We start from the raw sequence: 17911 nt of genomic DNA on the forward strand, positions 1-17911 counted from the left end.
CGAATTAAAGCATTTTTCGATGTTGTGAGTGCCCAAACCGGTATTTGCAGGCCATGGCCACCAATTTGGCTATCTCAACTCAAAACTAATGTTAACCCTCGCCCATGTAGGGGGGGGGGTTGGTGCAACCCCCCCCCTGAGGTTTTTCGGAAATAGTGCAAAAACGTGCGCGCCGCCAAATTTTGGGTACCTTATGGGGCAAACCTTGCGCATCTTTTGATAAAAAAAATTTGACCGGGTCATGTCAGGTCACGGAGTTATGACGTCACAAAGGGAACAGCCTCCGGCCGGATTTTCACAAACTGAGTGCCAACGCCCGAGGTTTCCTGCCGGTGGTACGGACATCGGTTGATGGATCGTGATGAAACTTCCCATGCATGTTGGGGCAAGTATTGGCTATCATATGGTATAAGAAACTTGACCGGGTCAGGTCAGGTCACGGAGCTATGACGTCACAAGAGGAACAGCGTCCGGTACTATTTTTGAAAAGCGCCCGAACCACTATTTTGCTAATTCTTGTCACCTCAATGGGAATATGCAGCAATATTAGCTTCTATAGGGAGCAAATGGACCTCCCAAATCCAAAAATACAATCAGATTTCAAAAATTCAAATTTTGATTTTTCGAATTTCTGCCGCCGACTGTGACCTTGCCGACTTCCGGCGCTCCCAACGCGCCATTTTTAGAGCTAGGGAAACGAAATACATACCAAACGATAGAGAATTGATCAAGGAACACGATAGTGAAGGTTTCAAGTCGATATCTCCCACCGTTTTGCCGCAATCGCCGCGGAAGGTTGAAAAAAGTCTATTTTTCCGAAAATTTGACCTTTGACCGGTCAAAAGTAGGTCAAATGTTGACCTAGGACCAAAAAATATACCACCAATCGCGAGATCTCGGCGAGAGCAATCCGTTGGTCTTTTCCGCTAAGCTCTACGACGCTCCGTTTTCAAACGCCAAGGGGGGGGTCGCACCAACCCCCCCCCCCTGCATGGGCGAAGGTGGCAGATCGCCGTTTACGGGCGAGGGTTAAGGTGGGAGTGTCCCTTTAACCCATTGCGGACTGTTTTCTTTCATCTTTCACCGCAAGGATCTGCTGAGAGGTCGCGGGCTGTTTGCATCGGACAATCTCACAAAGCCTATTTTAAGGGAATTTGACTGGGGGGGGGGCAACCTGGAAAATTGTCTCTAATAATCCATCAACCCTCGCCCGTATTGGTATTTTCCAGCTGCGAACGTACACGTATATGGGGGGGGGGGGTCCGTTGGACCTTCCCCCTTGCCGTTTCGACCCTGCTCGAGCTAGAGCTTCGTGGAAAAACGACCGTGCTGCCCGTGATGAAAGGAAGCCGATGATACCCAATTTTAACCCTCGCCGACCCTCGCCGACACAGGGGGGGGGGGTTGTCAACCCCCCTAAGGTTTTTTCGCGAATAACTCGCGTAAAAAGCTGCCGATTGCAACGAAACTTTCAGTACCCTCGCATTTATCAATTTTACACCTACCCTGAAAATTTCATGACCCTGACCGAAATGACCTTTGACCTGTGACCTACTTTCCGAGACCATGTTTGGCCGGAATCACGATTCGGCGTATGTCGACTCGCATTAGCCGCGCTTTTGCAAGCTTTTCGTGCTTTCAAACGTTCAAACATGTGATTTGATGTTGCTCCCATGCATTAGGGTGGATGTCAAGGTCACCTGAAGGTCAGGTCAGGTCAGTGACCTTTGATGACCTCGGTTCACTTTTTCGAGTTTTACATGTTTCTAGGCCAGTTTTTGGAGCTGAATTCGAATTTAGCAACCCGATGAACATTTACGAAGCCTAGTTTTAGTGCCTTTGTAACATGTTACGAAGCTGTCAGAGGCGGTTGACACCTACTAGGAATACCCGGCAGGACCCCTACTGGTTGACCTGACCTGACCCGACCTGGACTAAATGCATGAAGACATCATCTGTGATCAAAACTCACATGATATCATTCGGATCAGCACCCCGAAAAACCCCATAGCAGCCACACTTTACGACGTTCTAACAGGTCCCGATTTTCCCGATTTTCGGGTCATTGACCTGACCTGGAAGGTCACCCGATGACCTAGGACATTATAATTGGATATCATCGGCTTCCTCTCGTGACGGGCAGCACGCTCGTTTTTTCCGCGAAGCTCTAGCTCGATCAGGGGCCAAACGCGAGGGGGGGTCGTACCAACCCCCCTTGTGCCGTCGAAGGACGCAAAATGGCCTGTGCCGGCGAGTGTTAAGGTCCTAGGTCGTCATCACTTGACCTTCCAGGTCAGGTCAATGACCCAAAAGTCGGGAAAATCGAGACCTGTTAGAGCATCGTAAAGGGTGGCTGCTATGTTTTTTCGGGGTGATGATCACGAATATCATGTTAGTTATGATTATAGATGATGTCTTCATGCATTTAGGCCAGGTCGGGTCAGGTCAGGTCAGGTCAACCAGTAAGGGTTTTGCCGGGTGTTCGTAGTAGGTGGCAACCGCCTCTGACAGCCTCGTAACATGTTACGAAGGCACCAAAACTACTTCGCAAACGGTCAAATGGTTGCTAAATTCGAATTTAGCTCCAAAAACTAGCCTAGAATCTTATAGAACTCGAAAATGTGAACCGAGGTCATCAAAGGTAAATGACCTGACCTGACCTTCCGGTGACCTTGACACCCACCCTAATGCATGGGAGCAACATCATATCCCATGTTTGAACGTTTGAAACCACGAAAAGACTGCAAACGAGCGGCTAATGCGAGGCGACATGCGCCGAATCGCAATCCCGGCCAAACATGGTGCCATGGTGCTAGGCCGCCGGTGCATCTGAAAGAACTGTGGGTGCCCCTGACAAGCCTGAAGTTCCAACGACAGGCCCGTGGTGCCCCTGACAGGCCCATGATGCCCTTGCGAGGCCGTTGGTGTCCCTGCTAGGCCGGTGGTGCCTCTGCTAGGCCGCTGGTGCCCCTGGGCCCTGAGAGGACTGTGGTGCTCCTGACAAGCCTGGAGTGTCCCCGACAGGCACGTGGTGCCACTTACAGGCCCAAGATGTCCCTGCGAGGCCGGTGGTGCCCCTGCCAGGCATGTGGTGTCCCTGCTAGGCCTCTGGTTCCCCTGACAGGCCTGTGGTGTCCCTTGGCCCTGACAAGCTTGAGGTGCCCCCGACAGGCCCGTGGTGTCGCTGACAGGTCCGTGGTGCCCTTGCTAGGCCTGTGGTGCCTCTGGCAGGCCTGTGGTGCCCCTGGCGGGCCTGTGGTGGTATCCCTGACAGGCCCAAGGTGGCGCCCCTGCAAGGCCGGTGGGGCCTCTGGCAGATCTGTGGTGCCCCTGGCAGACCTATGGTGCTCTTCCTAGGTCGATGGTGCTCCCAACAGGTCTGTGGTGCCCCTGACAGGCCGGTGGTGCCCCAGGCAGGCCTGTGGTGTCCCCGGGCCAAAGGGGGCGGGGGTCATAACCCATATGACCCACCATTGGATCCGCCACTGGTCATTACTTGCAGACTGACTCATTTGACATCCATTGCAAAACAAGTCACAGTTGTATGTTTATCACCGTGTTCCTTTATGCCCATTTTTATAGTGGGCACATCTCGACGACTGGGGGGGGGGGCAATTCTGTTGAGTGCGGGGGCATTTGCCCCCCCCCCCCAGTTAACATGTTAAAATAGGCCCTGCAATCTCATGAATAACCCATGAGCGTGACTAGGCAAAATGTGTTTAATTGGCAAACTTCCAGCGTGATGTGATCTAAGCGCTTCCCGACAGAAGACCTGCCTTGCAGCGTGCGTGCAATGTGTACCGACATCCCAACATCGGCCAACTATGTTTGTATTTGCCTCATCAGCTCCGTTTCTATTTCCAACATCCAACATTTGCTCTTTTGCAATCTCTCTTCCAGGGTTGTATACGACTCAATCAATAGCAATCAATTCAATCACGACAAATTTGGGAAACCAATCAAATCAATCAAGTCAGATCAGTTTTCGGGAATTGATTCAATCGACTCAAACGCGACAATGAAAGGAATCAATCAACTCAATCAAACGACTCAAACCAAGATATACATTAGGTTTTTTGCCCCACCAACTTGGAAAGTGTCCATAGCAGTCTGGTGTACCTACCTACCTACCTACCTACCTACCTACCTACAGAAGAAACAAAAATATTGTCATTTAAAATTATAAATTGCCATGCCATTCAAAGTTTCTATGTAATAAGGAAGGATACCTAGTGATGGACAGGTGGATCATGATATTGAGGTTCAATGGGTAGAATTGGAGCAGAAGTTTCATTTAATGGGTGCAAAATAACCCAGTAGTTGACTTCAACAAACGCCCCTTAACCCAAATCACCACCTTTCACCTAAAAGTTGTCAATTTAATTTTGGCCATATTCCAGCTAAGTCATCAGGCCATCTACCCCATGTAAAGCCCCCGTCTGTCTCTTATGTGAGTTATGCGGAGCTCTTCTGAATTGAACCCTGAACATAATGAACCTAGCTAGGTTTCATGCCACACTGACACCATATGAAAGTGTTGAAAATGTGCTACAAATTTGACAACTTCATTAGGTATGCTTTATGAAGACAGCAGGAAAGCAGGTAGGTACCTACTTACCTGCCTAGATGTGTCACTGGCTACCAACAGTGCCAACGAAGGTAGATACTAGTACGTTATATGTGAAGAATTCATAACATTTTATTGCAATACAATTTGAAACTGTTAGGACTGGGGGATAGGGATGAGCATTGAAAATATATTTAAAAGGAAATGGAAAGGACAGGGACTCTGGAACCACAGGATAAGTTAAGGACAAAGGAAGCAGGAACGAGGAAAATTAAAACGCTAAAACGGCACGGTGCGACTGCGAAAAAACAAAGAAAACGTTTTGCCGATAAGTATGCTAAGCTTTTATAAATCCTTATTCTACGTCTTTTGATTTTTTGGTAAGATGACGTCATTGATTATCATGAAGTATGGTAGATCATCATAAAATAAATCGGTTGTACAGCACCAATTTCGTTTTAATTATTATTTCATTTGAAATAAAACCACTTAATAATATTCGGTAAAATATTTTAAGGAAAATGAAATATATTAAATATGTTATGCTTAGGCTCTCAGGAGAAAAGGATCAACAAACGTTCTGCTGCAAATTAAACAATGCAGCAAATTAGCTATTAATTTACGTAAACGTAATTAGCGAGACGAAAACGGCGCTTTTGTTTCAGTTATTTTTTGTAGGAGTTTCAGCACTGAACTCTATACTGGTTTCATAATGGTTATAAGGGTTTCAGATATTTATAGAGTTCAGTGAGTTCATCATCTGGATTAAAACAAAGTTTCCTGCTGAGTGCAGAAAGGTAGGTAGGTGCATCGCCAGGTTCTTTCACAGGATTGGAGCAGTTATTGCAGTTGAAAATCAAAGTTGGCTGTTAATGTTTAGGCTCTGTTCTTTATTTGGCCATCTACCCCATATTGCAGTTGTGATGACAAGCAGTTTTCAGTGTAGTTTTGTGATCTTTGATGTCATCAGTTGGTGTCATTATTTTTCGTCAACTAAAACTTATTTGAACTTTCCATTCAATCGACTCAATCATACGAGTCACTCTAATTTTCGGGAATCAAATCAGTCAACCAGTCGCTAAAGTCAAACGAGTCAGTCAACCAGTCATCTCGAAAAGTCAATCGACTCAATCCAATCAACTCAAAATACGCGTTGAATCAAATCAATCAATTCAATCGACTTGATTGGTATACAACCCTGCTCTCTTCTCTTCATCTCCCCACTACTGCACGCTGTCAGTCTCCCTCTTACCGCCTTTCCAGTTTGGTCTCCCAGTTTCAGGCCCCGCCATTACACATGTTTCTCGATACCCCAATTATTGACGTCTTCCACCACTGCCTGCCTCTCTGTCCCGTCGCCCGGCTGCGTCGCTGGGCTGCCCGGCGTTTCACAGAGGACTCGTCAGCCCACCTCAGCCCGTACCGACCGCGATGACCGTGACATTGCCGCCTATTGTGTCGCTCGCTAATGGCTGGAAACCATGCACAGGCCCGCACTGTAGTGGTGGTGTGTCGGTCGTTGAATTACCCCACAGCACGAGCACACGCGTGCAGTTTTGGTGGGAAATGGCACGGCAGGGCGAGCTATTGCGCTGTGTGGTGGGATATTGTCTGTCAAACGATATCGGAGCTCTTCGTGTCGTGGTGAAAATGCACAGGAAGTATGCTAGGCTGAGCGAATAAAACGATTAGATAAGTTCAAGTAAGGTGAAAGTGGCTACGTATCTCGGAGATCGGAGATGTGCGTTTCTGCTTTGATTCGCAGGGTGGTGCCGGCATAAACCGTATTATCAGCTAGATACTATCTATATAGAAATATATATATAATAATCATCTATATAGAAAACTATGTTAACAACATAGTTTTTATAATCATCTATTAAAAAAAACTATGTCAAACAAGCGATTAAACGGTTTTTTATGAAGTCAATGTATGGACATAAAATACAAATGAATGACAAATAAAAGTCGTGGTTAAACGGTTGAAATTATACTGATTTCCTGTGCAATATTATCAGTTCAATGCACATTGTGCACAGCTCGACGATCACTAGCAACGCCTTTGATCGTTTTTTCCTCTCCTCTCCTCTCCTCTCCTCTCCTCTCCTCTCCTCTCCTCTCCTCTCCTCTCCTCTCCTCTTTTCCTGCGGACTCCTTTCAACCGGGTACGACAGAGGGCCGTCTCGCTCTGTTGCGGTTGTCTGTACCGATGAGTCGTGATGACTTGCACCATGAGCTTCACTTGTACCATGAGCACCATGAGCTCTCCGTGTGAGCAGCTTCGTCCGAGCATGGTGATGGAGCGGACTTAGATCTTAAAAAAGAACTCGGTCGAAAGGGGATATGGGGGCATTCCACGTCAAGTGGGACAAAAAATGATCATTTTGAACGTCACCTCCTCCGATTTTTGCGAAACTTTGTGAAACTACTCATCTATATGTGAAAAGAATGGAGACATATTTTTGTCAAGATATGACGTCACGTTTCCGAGATACACGTCATCAAACATTGACTTAGGCAAGGCACATTATCATCTTTAGAGCGTCATGACCACTGAAGTTTTAGACATATCACCACGAGACAAAGTGTGAAATGGAGGGAATAGGTCAGGCTTTAATTTGAGGATAACAATATTGACGTTATTAACTAATTAGTGAACTTAATTAAAATTCAAAAAATAAATTTTGATTTTCTGAAAAATGGGTACCCTTCGATTTTGCTGATTTTTACATATTTTATTCTCCTATACATTAGCTGCATCATATAAAAAATTCAGAATGGGCCGACGTCTACGTAACTGCCTTTTCGACTTCGGAATGTCTGGCACTCGCGTGTTTCGTTTTAGCAACCAAGGAGAGGCGCTACCCGGAGATGCTTCTTTCTACCCCAAACCAAAGCAAACCCAACCTGACCTGACGTGACCAGCCTGACCTAATCTAACACGCGTAAACATGTACAGCCCTCACGGCAGTTGTCGACTGGCCAAATGCTACCGAGATACGAACATTAGCCCTCACGACAGTTGCCGGCTGGCCAGATGCTACAATCCGTGTTTAACACTTCAGGCTGACCCGCTGCGAGCCGGCGACCTTTAGATTTCGAGGTGGGTACACTCGGCACACTTACTACTAAGCCACGAAGATAGCTGGTCATCGTAAGCCAGTTTTTAATGATGAAATTGGGCATTCTCCGGGCAGCGCCTCTCTTTGGTTGCAAAAAGAAAATACGCCTGACTCTCCCAGCGGCCAGCGCTAGGGGAGAAAAGCCCGGTTTAGCCAAAAAAGGTATTTAAAAAAAGGAATTTGAATTGTAGGCGGGGAACTTTATCGTGTGCCAATTTCATGGTCCTAGATCAATATATTCAAGATCAAATGAGGTTAAACGTGATCAAATTTGCTATAGTGACTATTTTGCGTTTATACGCCCATAGCTCTAAGAGATACTGGCCGATTTTCCTATTTCTTCCTTTATACGACATTTGTAGTGTTATGAGAATCTCTAGTTAATCTTACCATAAATTTGGCAGTTAGTGGCTTGCTAAGAGTAAGATGTCGCCGGCAGAGGCGGGGATCGGCCGACGCGGGAAACGTCATAGTCACATATTCTGTTTGCACCCTAATAATTTAATTTTACCAGTTGATTTTCGTATTTATTTGAACATTAGATTGCCTGTACATTTTTAAGCCTTCACACAAAATTTGACACGAATCGATCATAATCAGCGGTAAGAAGCGCGGTGCAAAGATGGAACCGTCCCGCGCCGGCACAGTCTACCATTCAGGCGGCAACGGCCGGCGCCGGCCGCCGAGCCGCTCCGACAGGAATGTTTGACTTTACACCGCTATTACTAGAAAAGTTGTGGACCGATTTACCTATTTCTTGCACGGGAGGATTTGCAATTCGATTCTGGACAGATACTGAAAGTTTAACATTAATACAATAATTATGTCGTGAGTTATTGGCGATAAACTGGTGGGGTTAGCGAAATCGGCCCCTTCCACCGCCCGTGCTACGTTGCACTACTTGTTGCTATATCATCCAAAGTTATCGTTGGCCCACTCTAATTTTCTCAGCACCTGTGCCTTACGTGTAGTGGAAGACAATATCTAAATTTGAGCAAAATCGAAGGGTACCCATTTTTCACAAATTACATTTTCAGAAATAAATTCAAAATAAAATAAATTCAAAACCACCGAAAAATGTAAAAGTTGTCAAATATTTTACTAGCATAACTCCTTATGTACACGTTTCAGTTTGTTTGAAATTAATAACTTCAAAAATGTTGAAGCTATAGATCTTTCAAGATTGCAATACACGTCCAATTCTGCTAAAAAAGCAGAAGTTTAGAGACTTATATCTCCGTAGCCCGAGGGCATATGACAAAATCCTTTCACTCTCAGAGGTTTCACCCAATAGCCAATAAGTATACCAAGTTTGAACAAAATCGCAGAGGTGGCCGATTTTGGCTGTCCCGGTTGACATGGAATGCCCCTATGATGTATTCCACATCATCAGTACCATATTTTGTGAAAATTATGTATTTCATACATTTTATGTCATCCAGTGCCTTGCATAAATATGTAAGTACACAATCTCCTCTCACGCCCAGTTTCTCCCCGTTGGCCACCTTTATCTCTGCTGTTCCATTGTCGATTTTCCCGGCTGTCTGCTATCTCACGCCTCATCTCCTCACATTCTACACCTGGCTGTCCATCCGCCGAAACTCACCATCTGGTGAGCCATCCCGAGTGCTCGTTTTCCCGCCGGTGAATCGCTGCCAGACATACCGACAGTTTTCCCCACACAGTGACACTGCTGGCCGAGGCTCTGATAAACGAGCTCGAGCAGAATACTTTCCCTCGGCGCTTTCTGTTTCATCTGACAAACGCAGGTGTGCTGCCATATGGTCAAATGTTTACTTGATCTCATCTCTTCCGCTGGACAAAGAGGAATGTTCCAGGAAGTGCCTTGGCTCTCGTCTATTTTTTAGTTTATCTTTTTATTCGCCCCACTTTTATCTATTTTTGTTAACCCGCGCCCCGCTGGGCTATTCAGCCATACGCGCCCTGCTGGGGGGGGGGCAGATTCTGCCCCCCCTGTCTAACTTCCGAACCGATGCACAGTGGGGATTTTTCCGATCTAGCACCTATTTATTCGTAGAGGGCAAACCATAGGTAGAATTGTAGCCAGATTGTGCACAGATGTTGGCTGGTGTGTCCTGGTGAGAATTTTACCTGTAAATGTGCATAATCAACATAGTATAGGGGGTTCAATTGTACCCCCCGCTCAGCCGTTTGGCCCCTGATCAAGCTAGAGCTTCGCGGAAAAGTCAAGCGTGCTGCCTATGACGAAATTAGGCCGAATATATCCAATTTCAAAGTCCAAGGTCATAAGCTGACTTTCCAAGTCAGTTTAATGACCCAACTAAAGTTGGGAAATCGAGACCTCTTGAAACTTCGCAAAGTTAGGGTGTTACGGGGTATTTTGGGGTGCTGATCACGAATTTCATGTTAGTTTTGATCACAGACGATGTCTTTATGCATTTAGGCCAGGTCAGGTCAGGTCACGTTAGATCAATTAGTAGGCGTCCTGCCGGCCATCCATAGAAGTGTCACCTACTACTGATAGCTTCGTAACATGGAACGAAGGCACTAGAACTACTTCGTAAATATTCCAATGGCTGCTAAAATCGAAATCAGCACCAAAAACTACCCTAGAAACAAGTAAAACTCGAAAAAGTGAACCAAGGTCATCAAAAGGTCAATGACCTTGACTTGACCTTCACGTGACCTTGACTCCCACCATTATGCATGGCACCAACATCATTTCACATATTTGAACGTTTAAAACCACAAAAAGACTGGAAACCGCGGATAATGTGAGCTGGCATACGCCGAATCGCGATTCCGGCCAAACATGGTCTCGAGAAATATGCCACAGGTCAAAGGTCAGTTGGGTCAGAGTCATGAAATTTTTAGGTTAGATGTAAAATTGATGATCTCGAGGGTACCGAAAGTTTCGGCGCGATCGGCCGCTTTTTGCGCGAGTAATTTGCGGAAAACCATGGGGTTTTATCCGACCCCTTCCCCCTCCCCCTCCCCACAAGTGCGATGGTTAATAAGGTTAGGGTATGTATAATTTACGCTTGTCATCCTATTCCTAATGAATGTGTCTCAGAAAATATGCATCATATAAATCACGAAGTAAAATTATTCGCCTATGTCCGGAACATACCTATATCGTGCTGTTTGCCCTAGCGCTCCTCGAGTGGGGTGTTAAGATACTCTAATGTGAATATTCCGTGTTCAGGCAAGTTTCGGCAGCCAAACTAGGCGTTGTCTTGTGCAGAAGAAAGTGGCGAATTCGATAGGATATATTTCGGAGTGGAAAAGTGTGGAGAACATTGTTGATTTCCTACATTTATTTAGAATACAATTCCTTCAATATGGTGTCTGTAAGGGTTTTTTGTAAAGGGCATTTTTGTGACCTTAGTAAGGTTGTGGCATACTTTCTGTTTGCCATTCCATTCCTAATAAAGGTGCCTTTCAGACGATATGCAACTTTAAGACCTCGCAAGATTAAAACCAACAGGACAGGACAATGAAATTGAGCTATACTTTCGGGCCTTGCTGAGCCCATTGAGTAATCACGCATGAGTGTGAACTTTGGGCGCATTTTTCCTAGTTTTGCTGTGGACATACAGATAAAACAATGCCATATATGAAAAATTCAGACATTTCTTAGCCCTACTGACACAAAAAATAAACAAAAATCCAAAAAATATTTTTTGAATTAATAGGCGCTAGATCGGAAAAATCCCCACTGTGCGATGGTCGTAGAAAGACGGGGAAAACGGCAATCGAAAGCTCTCAACAAGGCGGATCTTAAGAGCCCAAATTTTTTTTGCTTAAGTAGGTCAGAGGTCAGGTCAAGGTCAGGTCAAAGGTACAAAATGCAAGTTTCTACAGTATTGGCCTTGCACCGTAGTTGCCGAAGAATGGACTGAGACTGATTGCCCAAAACGTGTTCTTAGACTACCAAGACAATATTCGTTGCACACAATGTCATTCAAAGGTCAAGGTCAAGGTCAGGTCAGGTCAGGTCAGGTCACCAAAAACAAAATATAGAAAAGGGCATGTGCGACACATGTTTTATGGGTCATTTTACTCATGGAATTCAATAGGCACACTCAATAAGTGATATGGACCACCTCTGGATGAATTTCAGGTCGAGGTCAGGTCAAGGTCAGGTCAAGTGAGGTCAAATTTTGAAGTTGGTTGTTAAGGCCTAAAAAGGTGTCTATCCGATGCAGTTTTTCACGGCGAATCGAAAGGTGCTATTTTTATTTCCGTACGAGGTCTAGAACTTCCAAAAAATTCATTTTTCAAAATTTTTGTGTGTCGTGACGTCATAAAATTTTGAATAACTCCCACATTTTTGAACCGATTCTTCTAAAAATTGATATGTAGGTGCACATAGACCACTTCTTTGACATATATTCCGGTTTTTTCGATAAACTCAAAATTCTGGATTTTATAAATATTTTCCCAAAAAAGTCAGTTTTTTGGAAAAATTTTGGCCAAAATCCAAAATTTTCAAAAAACCGAGATAGCCATTTGATAGACAAAGTAGAATCACGTATAACCTTTTTTGTTACGTCTTGATTCCTTTAAAAATGAAGAAGTTAGCGGCGTTTGAAATTTTGCCGTTTTTTTGGCGAAAATGGCGAACATGACGTCACTAAAACGTCAATTTCTCAAAAATTTTCCGACGGATTTCGCTCAAATTTTCAGGGAACGTGTCAAATTGATGTATAATAAGGTACTGAAAGTTTGACGTCGCTGGCGTAACGCGTTTAGAAGTTATTGGCGAAAAACGGGAGGGGGGGCAGATTCTGCCCCCCCCCCCCCAGCGGGGCGCGGGTTAACGTTCAAAGCAGTGCATAGACTCCCGTCACGTAAAAGACGTAGAATAAAGTCAATATTTTCCATTTAGAATATTGTATTCCTCTTTCTTTTTAACTCTTTCTTTTTTTCAGCTACGGCAACCGCGGTCACAACCAGCCGTGCACGCACCACGGCACGGGTCGCTGCTTCATCACCTCGCAGAACCATGGTTACGCTGTGGACGCCAGCTCGGTACCGGCCGACTGGGAACCCCTCTTCACCAACACAAACGACAAAACCAACGAGGGACTGCTGCACAAGTCGCAGCCGTTCTTCAGGTAGGTTGGCTGTTTGTTTGCTTGCGTGGTCACCGAGGCGGAAACGTCGGCCGACTTTCAGACGGGGCTTGTTGTTTGAAGTGTGCGTCACCGTGCGGTATGGGTGGGGGAGGGGGCAGCGGGGGGGGGGGGGGGACGCAGGCGTGTTGACGGCGAGCCAGTGATAGCACGTCTGTGTAATGAGGAAAACAGCGGTGGATGAATGGGAGGAGAGGAATGCTTTCGATTTCGGTCGTTCATAGAACTTTCCGTGAACGCTTATCTAAGATCACAAATAATTGAATTATTCATAACCGCCTTTGCTTTTTACGTTGACTGTAAATGCTTACACCGCTCTTCAGAATTCCCATTTTTAACATTGCAGCAGAATCCACTGTCTCCATGGGATAGCACGATACTTATTTCCTATGCGATCCCGATTCAAATCGCTCAACACTTTCACTCGGTCTAAAATGCATATGCAGGCAGTCTGCTCCAATGTCACTCCCATGATGTGGGCTCGAGGCATGTGGGTACGCTGTCACTGATGGTGAAAGATTAGAACGTCCGTATAACGGTGGCCCAGTTCAGCTTAATTAAGTCACTCGATACCTGCACCACTTTCCATGTGGAAGGGTGACAACGCACTATAACATCAGGTAGCACTGCTATATGTATATAGTTTTCTGCAATCTTAAACGGTACAAAATGATGTTTGATTTTTACACTTATTATTCCTTCTCTAAAAATTATGCTCGTTTTGTTTGATGTTATTTCTAAAAGTTTGTTCAGTATTCTTTTTTTGCAGCTTTTAAACATGAACAACTCAAGTTTCCGGTGAAGACATGTGCAGAATAGCTTTGCTGCGCCATTGCCATTTAATGAGTATTTCCTTCTGTGCCAATAGCGTGAGGTAGCACATTAGCGCTCGCGCGTTTATTTCAAACAATGCAGGGAATATTACTTACTTTGTCGTTTTTTGACTTATACTTCAGGAAGTGCGTCAAGTTCCGATTATGATCCCGTCTCGATTTGAAATTAGTGTTATTATAGTAATGGCTTTCCCGATAAAATGGCTTCTTAACTATTCAATTAGAGGCTTGAAAACTCATTTTTGTCTGATTGGACTAACAATGTTCGTAATTAAGCTGCATGTTCAATTTTCTGTATGCTAAAGGCATCATTAGTCAGTTTTCCCACGGTCTGTGCAACGGATTTATGCGTCCCTTTTAACTACATTAAACATGCCTCGAATGTATCGTGTATCTTTTCTGGAGCAGTCTACTTTGTTTGACAATTGTTTGTGCCAGAGGCTCGTAAGAATGTTCCTGTCAGCTGATTGTGGTCTTTAAATACCCTGCTCTCCGTACTGGCTGTTCAGTGCTCACATGATATCGGCGCTTCTGCTGATGTTTTTTTTTTATCTCACGCGTTCTTCGTAAGCACTACTCTATGATTCTTTTCCCATGCTTTTTATATATGAAGTTTTTTTCATTTATTCCACCTTGTTTTCCCATGCTTTTTATATATGAAGCTGTTCATATATTCCACCTTGTTTTCCCATGTTCGTTTTTTCGCCATTGTTCTCCCCCGTTCATTCCTGCTCACGTCTGTGCGCCACCGGCAGCGTCCAGTTCCACCCGGAGCACAGTGCCGGGCCGGAGGACCTGGAGGGCCTCTTTGACGTGTTTCTGGAGGCGGTCCGTCGCTCGGCGGCCGGGAAACGTGCCGACCTGCCCGACCTCATCTCCAGTGCTCTGACCTTTACACCAGAGACGCCCGTCACCGAACTGCGTCCCAGGAAGGTGGGGAGCGAGAGAGTGAGGGGGATTATAATTGAAAAGGGCTTGCGTTTGTGTAATGTGTAGTGATGTCTGTCGTGGCGTTCTCATCTCATCTTGAGTACGTCATCGCCTGGGTAGGAGTAAGCATTTTTAACTAGCATAATTGACCATGATAAGCAAACTGCAAACATAATATTGATCAACATGCTATCGCCGAAAGTCTTAACGGAAAAGTATCAGTAATGTTTTGCGAGTAGCAGTAGAAGGGGGAGGGCGGATTCCACCCACCCTCCTATTTTTCGCCAATAACTCGCGCCGCAAACATGATATTAATGTGAAATTTTGGCTACCTGTACAAAATTGAACTGCGGATCTTCTTGTGTAAGAAATAAGAAAATCAGGTCACAACTTTTCTTGTAATAGCGGAGTAAAGTCAAACATCCTGCCGCCGCGGTGGCGCGGCGGCGCGGCGGCCGGAGCTAGCCGTTGCGCGCCGCCTGAATTGTAGACTGTGCCGGGGCGGGACGGTTTCGTCTTTACATCGCGCTGAGCTCCTTACCGCTGATTATATTCGATTCGCGTCAAATTTTGTGAGAAGACTAAGAAATGTACAGGCAATCTCACGGTCAAAGAATTTCGAAAATTGGCCGGTAACAACTCGAGTTATGAGTGTGTAAACACAAAATTGTGATTGCCGCGTTTCCCGCGTCGGTCGATCCCGCTTCAGCCGGCGACATCTTACCCTTAGCAGGCTTCTAGCTGCCATATTTATTGTTGTATTGACTAGAAATTCACCATACATACTCACAAATATATATCCTTTCGCACAGTGAAAGAAAAAAGAAAATCGGGCGGTAACTTTTTGAGTTATCGGCGTGTAAACGCAAAAAAGTCGCTCATATGGCAGATTTGACCACATTTGACCTCATTTGACCTTGAAGATATTGACCTAGGGTCATGAAATTCACACACAGCAGAGTTCCCCAGGGCCTTCACATACCCTCCAAATTTCGTCTTTCTAGCTCTAGTGGGAGCTGAGATCTTAGGGGGGGGCGACATCCGCCCCCCCCCCCTTCCACTGGGCGTAGTAATCGCAACCCTTCCACTGTGCGTGTTAAAAGAATGTTTAGGTACCCATATATTGACGTCTCCAACCATCCCAAATGGTACAAGCCATGTCAAATCAAATATACTGCCAGAACCGATGTCGTCTTCTCGTACCTCAACCCCCCCCCCCCCCCCCCTCCACCCCAGGTGCTGCTGCTGGGCTCGGGCGGCCTCTCGATCGGCCAGGCCGGTGAGTTTGATTACTCCGGGAGCCAGGCCATCAAGGCGCTCAAAGAAGAGGAGGTACAGGTGGTACTTATCAACCCCAACATCGCCACCGTGCAGACGTCCCGCGGCATGGCCGATAAGGTCTACCTGCTGCCGATCACGCCCGAGTATGTGGAACAGGTGAGCGAATCGGAGGGTCGAGCAGAGGGTCGGAGGATGGGGCAGGGGATCCTAGTGACCACTAAATTCATGCCTCACGCGTCAAGTAGCGACTGATGGATATATTGATGAGTTGTATCATAGACCTCTGTATACCTACCCGACAGATATACAGGTATACAGGCATACAGAGGTCTATGGTTGCATAAATCGGTTTAAGGTGTTGATATGCTCAGCTGGGGACAGATCGAACGGACTTCGCTGTGTGGCGGGGTGTGAATAAAACGCACTCGTGAGCAAAGTTAGAACTAGAAAATCGGCTTCAAGCATGAGCTTTTTTTCTTTGACGGCATATTCGGTGGCCAAAGTAAACAAATGACCAGCAGACGAATTTGTATAAGCCATTGATGACCTTCGGCTGCTGTTGGTGATCATTCACCTCCATCGTTAAACTAAACATTTCCTATTTCTCACCACAGGTAATCCGCGCCGAACATCCGGACGGCATTCTCCTGACGTTCGGCGGACAGACAGCCCTGAACTGTGGCGTGGCACTCGATCGGGCCGGAGTGCTCACCAAGTACGGCGTCAGAGTGCTCGGTAAGACCCTTCCCGAACCCTGGGCTGGTAGTGGACCTGTTGGAATCGATCAGTTAGTTGTATGCGCATTGCACAGGTCGCCGAGCTGAAGAAATGTAGGTATGCCAGGTAAAGGATGTATTTGGAGCTCGGTTATGTCTGGAAACATTGTAAGCTACTCTGATTTGTCATCGGTTGATGTGAATATCCGCTTCGACCTTTCCAGCTTCCTCTATCGAGAACGAGTACGAAGAAGCTGAACTTAAGTCGCTATTTGTGTCATGCGTCACTGTCACTATTTCCGATTCCTAGTCATCATCTGTGTGTTTTCCAGGGACGCCGATCCGCTCCATTATGGAGACGGAGGACAGAAAGGCGTTCGCAGCCAAAGTGGAACAGATAGGAGAGAGGGTGGCGCCCTCTGCCTGCGCCGAGACCGTTCAGCAGGTGAGAGGTCGGTGGTGAATGAGACAAGGGTGTACCGATGAGGGAGGTATGAGAGTAGAGTAAATGGAGGTATAGGCACTGGCAAATGATAGCTGGTCGCGGCTGGTAGCCAGGTGGAGCCCTCATGCAAGAGTTTGATGCCTTCACCATTCGGTAACTTGCTAATTATGCGTCTGGAGATGGTAAAATGTAAAATGCAATGGAACAATGGTTCAAAGGAATATGTTATCATGCCATTCAAAGTTTTTTTTTTCAATTTAGGTGATCATTTACATCGAGTACGACAAAGCAACATCTCACAATTCATCCTTTGGGCTGCTGGTCGTGACCTGGTGCCGCGTACCATTACTAATAGTTCCGGCCTCCGCCACCAGGCGCTGGATGCCGCCGCTGTTCTCGGCTACCCCGTGATGGCGCGGGCCGCCTTCGCCCTCGGAGGGCTCGGCTCAGGGTTCGCCAGCAACCCGGAGGGACTGCGAGCCCTGGTAACCACGGCGCTGGCAAGATCACCGCAGGTCATCATAGGTGAGTAAAGGTCACGACGGACTATCATAGGCCAGTATCGCAAGTCATCATAGGTCAGTACAAGGCATCATAAGGTCACCGTTCCGTCATTTTCATCCTCAGAACAAATCCTTATCCTCCACGTCTCAACTCCCTGTTCCGGGCTGGACGGGCAACTTTATCCCATGCGGAAATGCCCGTAAGAGCAAGCCCGTAGCCGGGTGCGGTGAGTGCTGGGGGGGGGGGGGGGGGGGACTGGTCGGCCTGTCCCGGCGACTCACCAGGGTGCTCGCCCAGACCAATGTCTCCCCCTAATTCCTATCATCATTCCGGCCCTGAAATGGTCTCGTCAGACCGAAAGGGCCTAACCCAACAAAACAAACAAAGAGACAA

General features: G+C 46.3%; 1 protein-coding gene across 1 annotated transcript in view; it reads left to right on the plus strand.

The window, feature by feature from the left end:
- LOC122371145 (CAD protein-like) overlaps positions 1 to 17911 on the plus strand; it is a 117663-nt gene that overhangs the window by 25962 nt on the left and 73790 nt on the right. The window contains exons 7-12 of the mRNA XM_043347276.1: positions 12606 to 12791; positions 14398 to 14575; positions 15809 to 16009; positions 16468 to 16588; positions 16902 to 17014; positions 17389 to 17539. Coding sequence (XP_043203211.1) covers positions 12606 to 12791; positions 14398 to 14575; positions 15809 to 16009; positions 16468 to 16588; positions 16902 to 17014; positions 17389 to 17539 — 950 coding nt within the window. The remainder of the gene's footprint in view (positions 1 to 12605; positions 12792 to 14397; positions 14576 to 15808; positions 16010 to 16467; positions 16589 to 16901; positions 17015 to 17388; positions 17540 to 17911) is intronic.

This window comes from Amphibalanus amphitrite, unplaced genomic scaffold (assembly GCF_019059575.1).
Source record: "Amphibalanus amphitrite isolate SeventyFive unplaced genomic scaffold, NRLGWU_Aamphi_draft 001210F_arrow, whole genome shotgun sequence".
NCBI classification, from domain to species: Eukaryota; Metazoa; Arthropoda; class Thecostraca; order Balanomorpha; family Balanidae; genus Amphibalanus; species Amphibalanus amphitrite.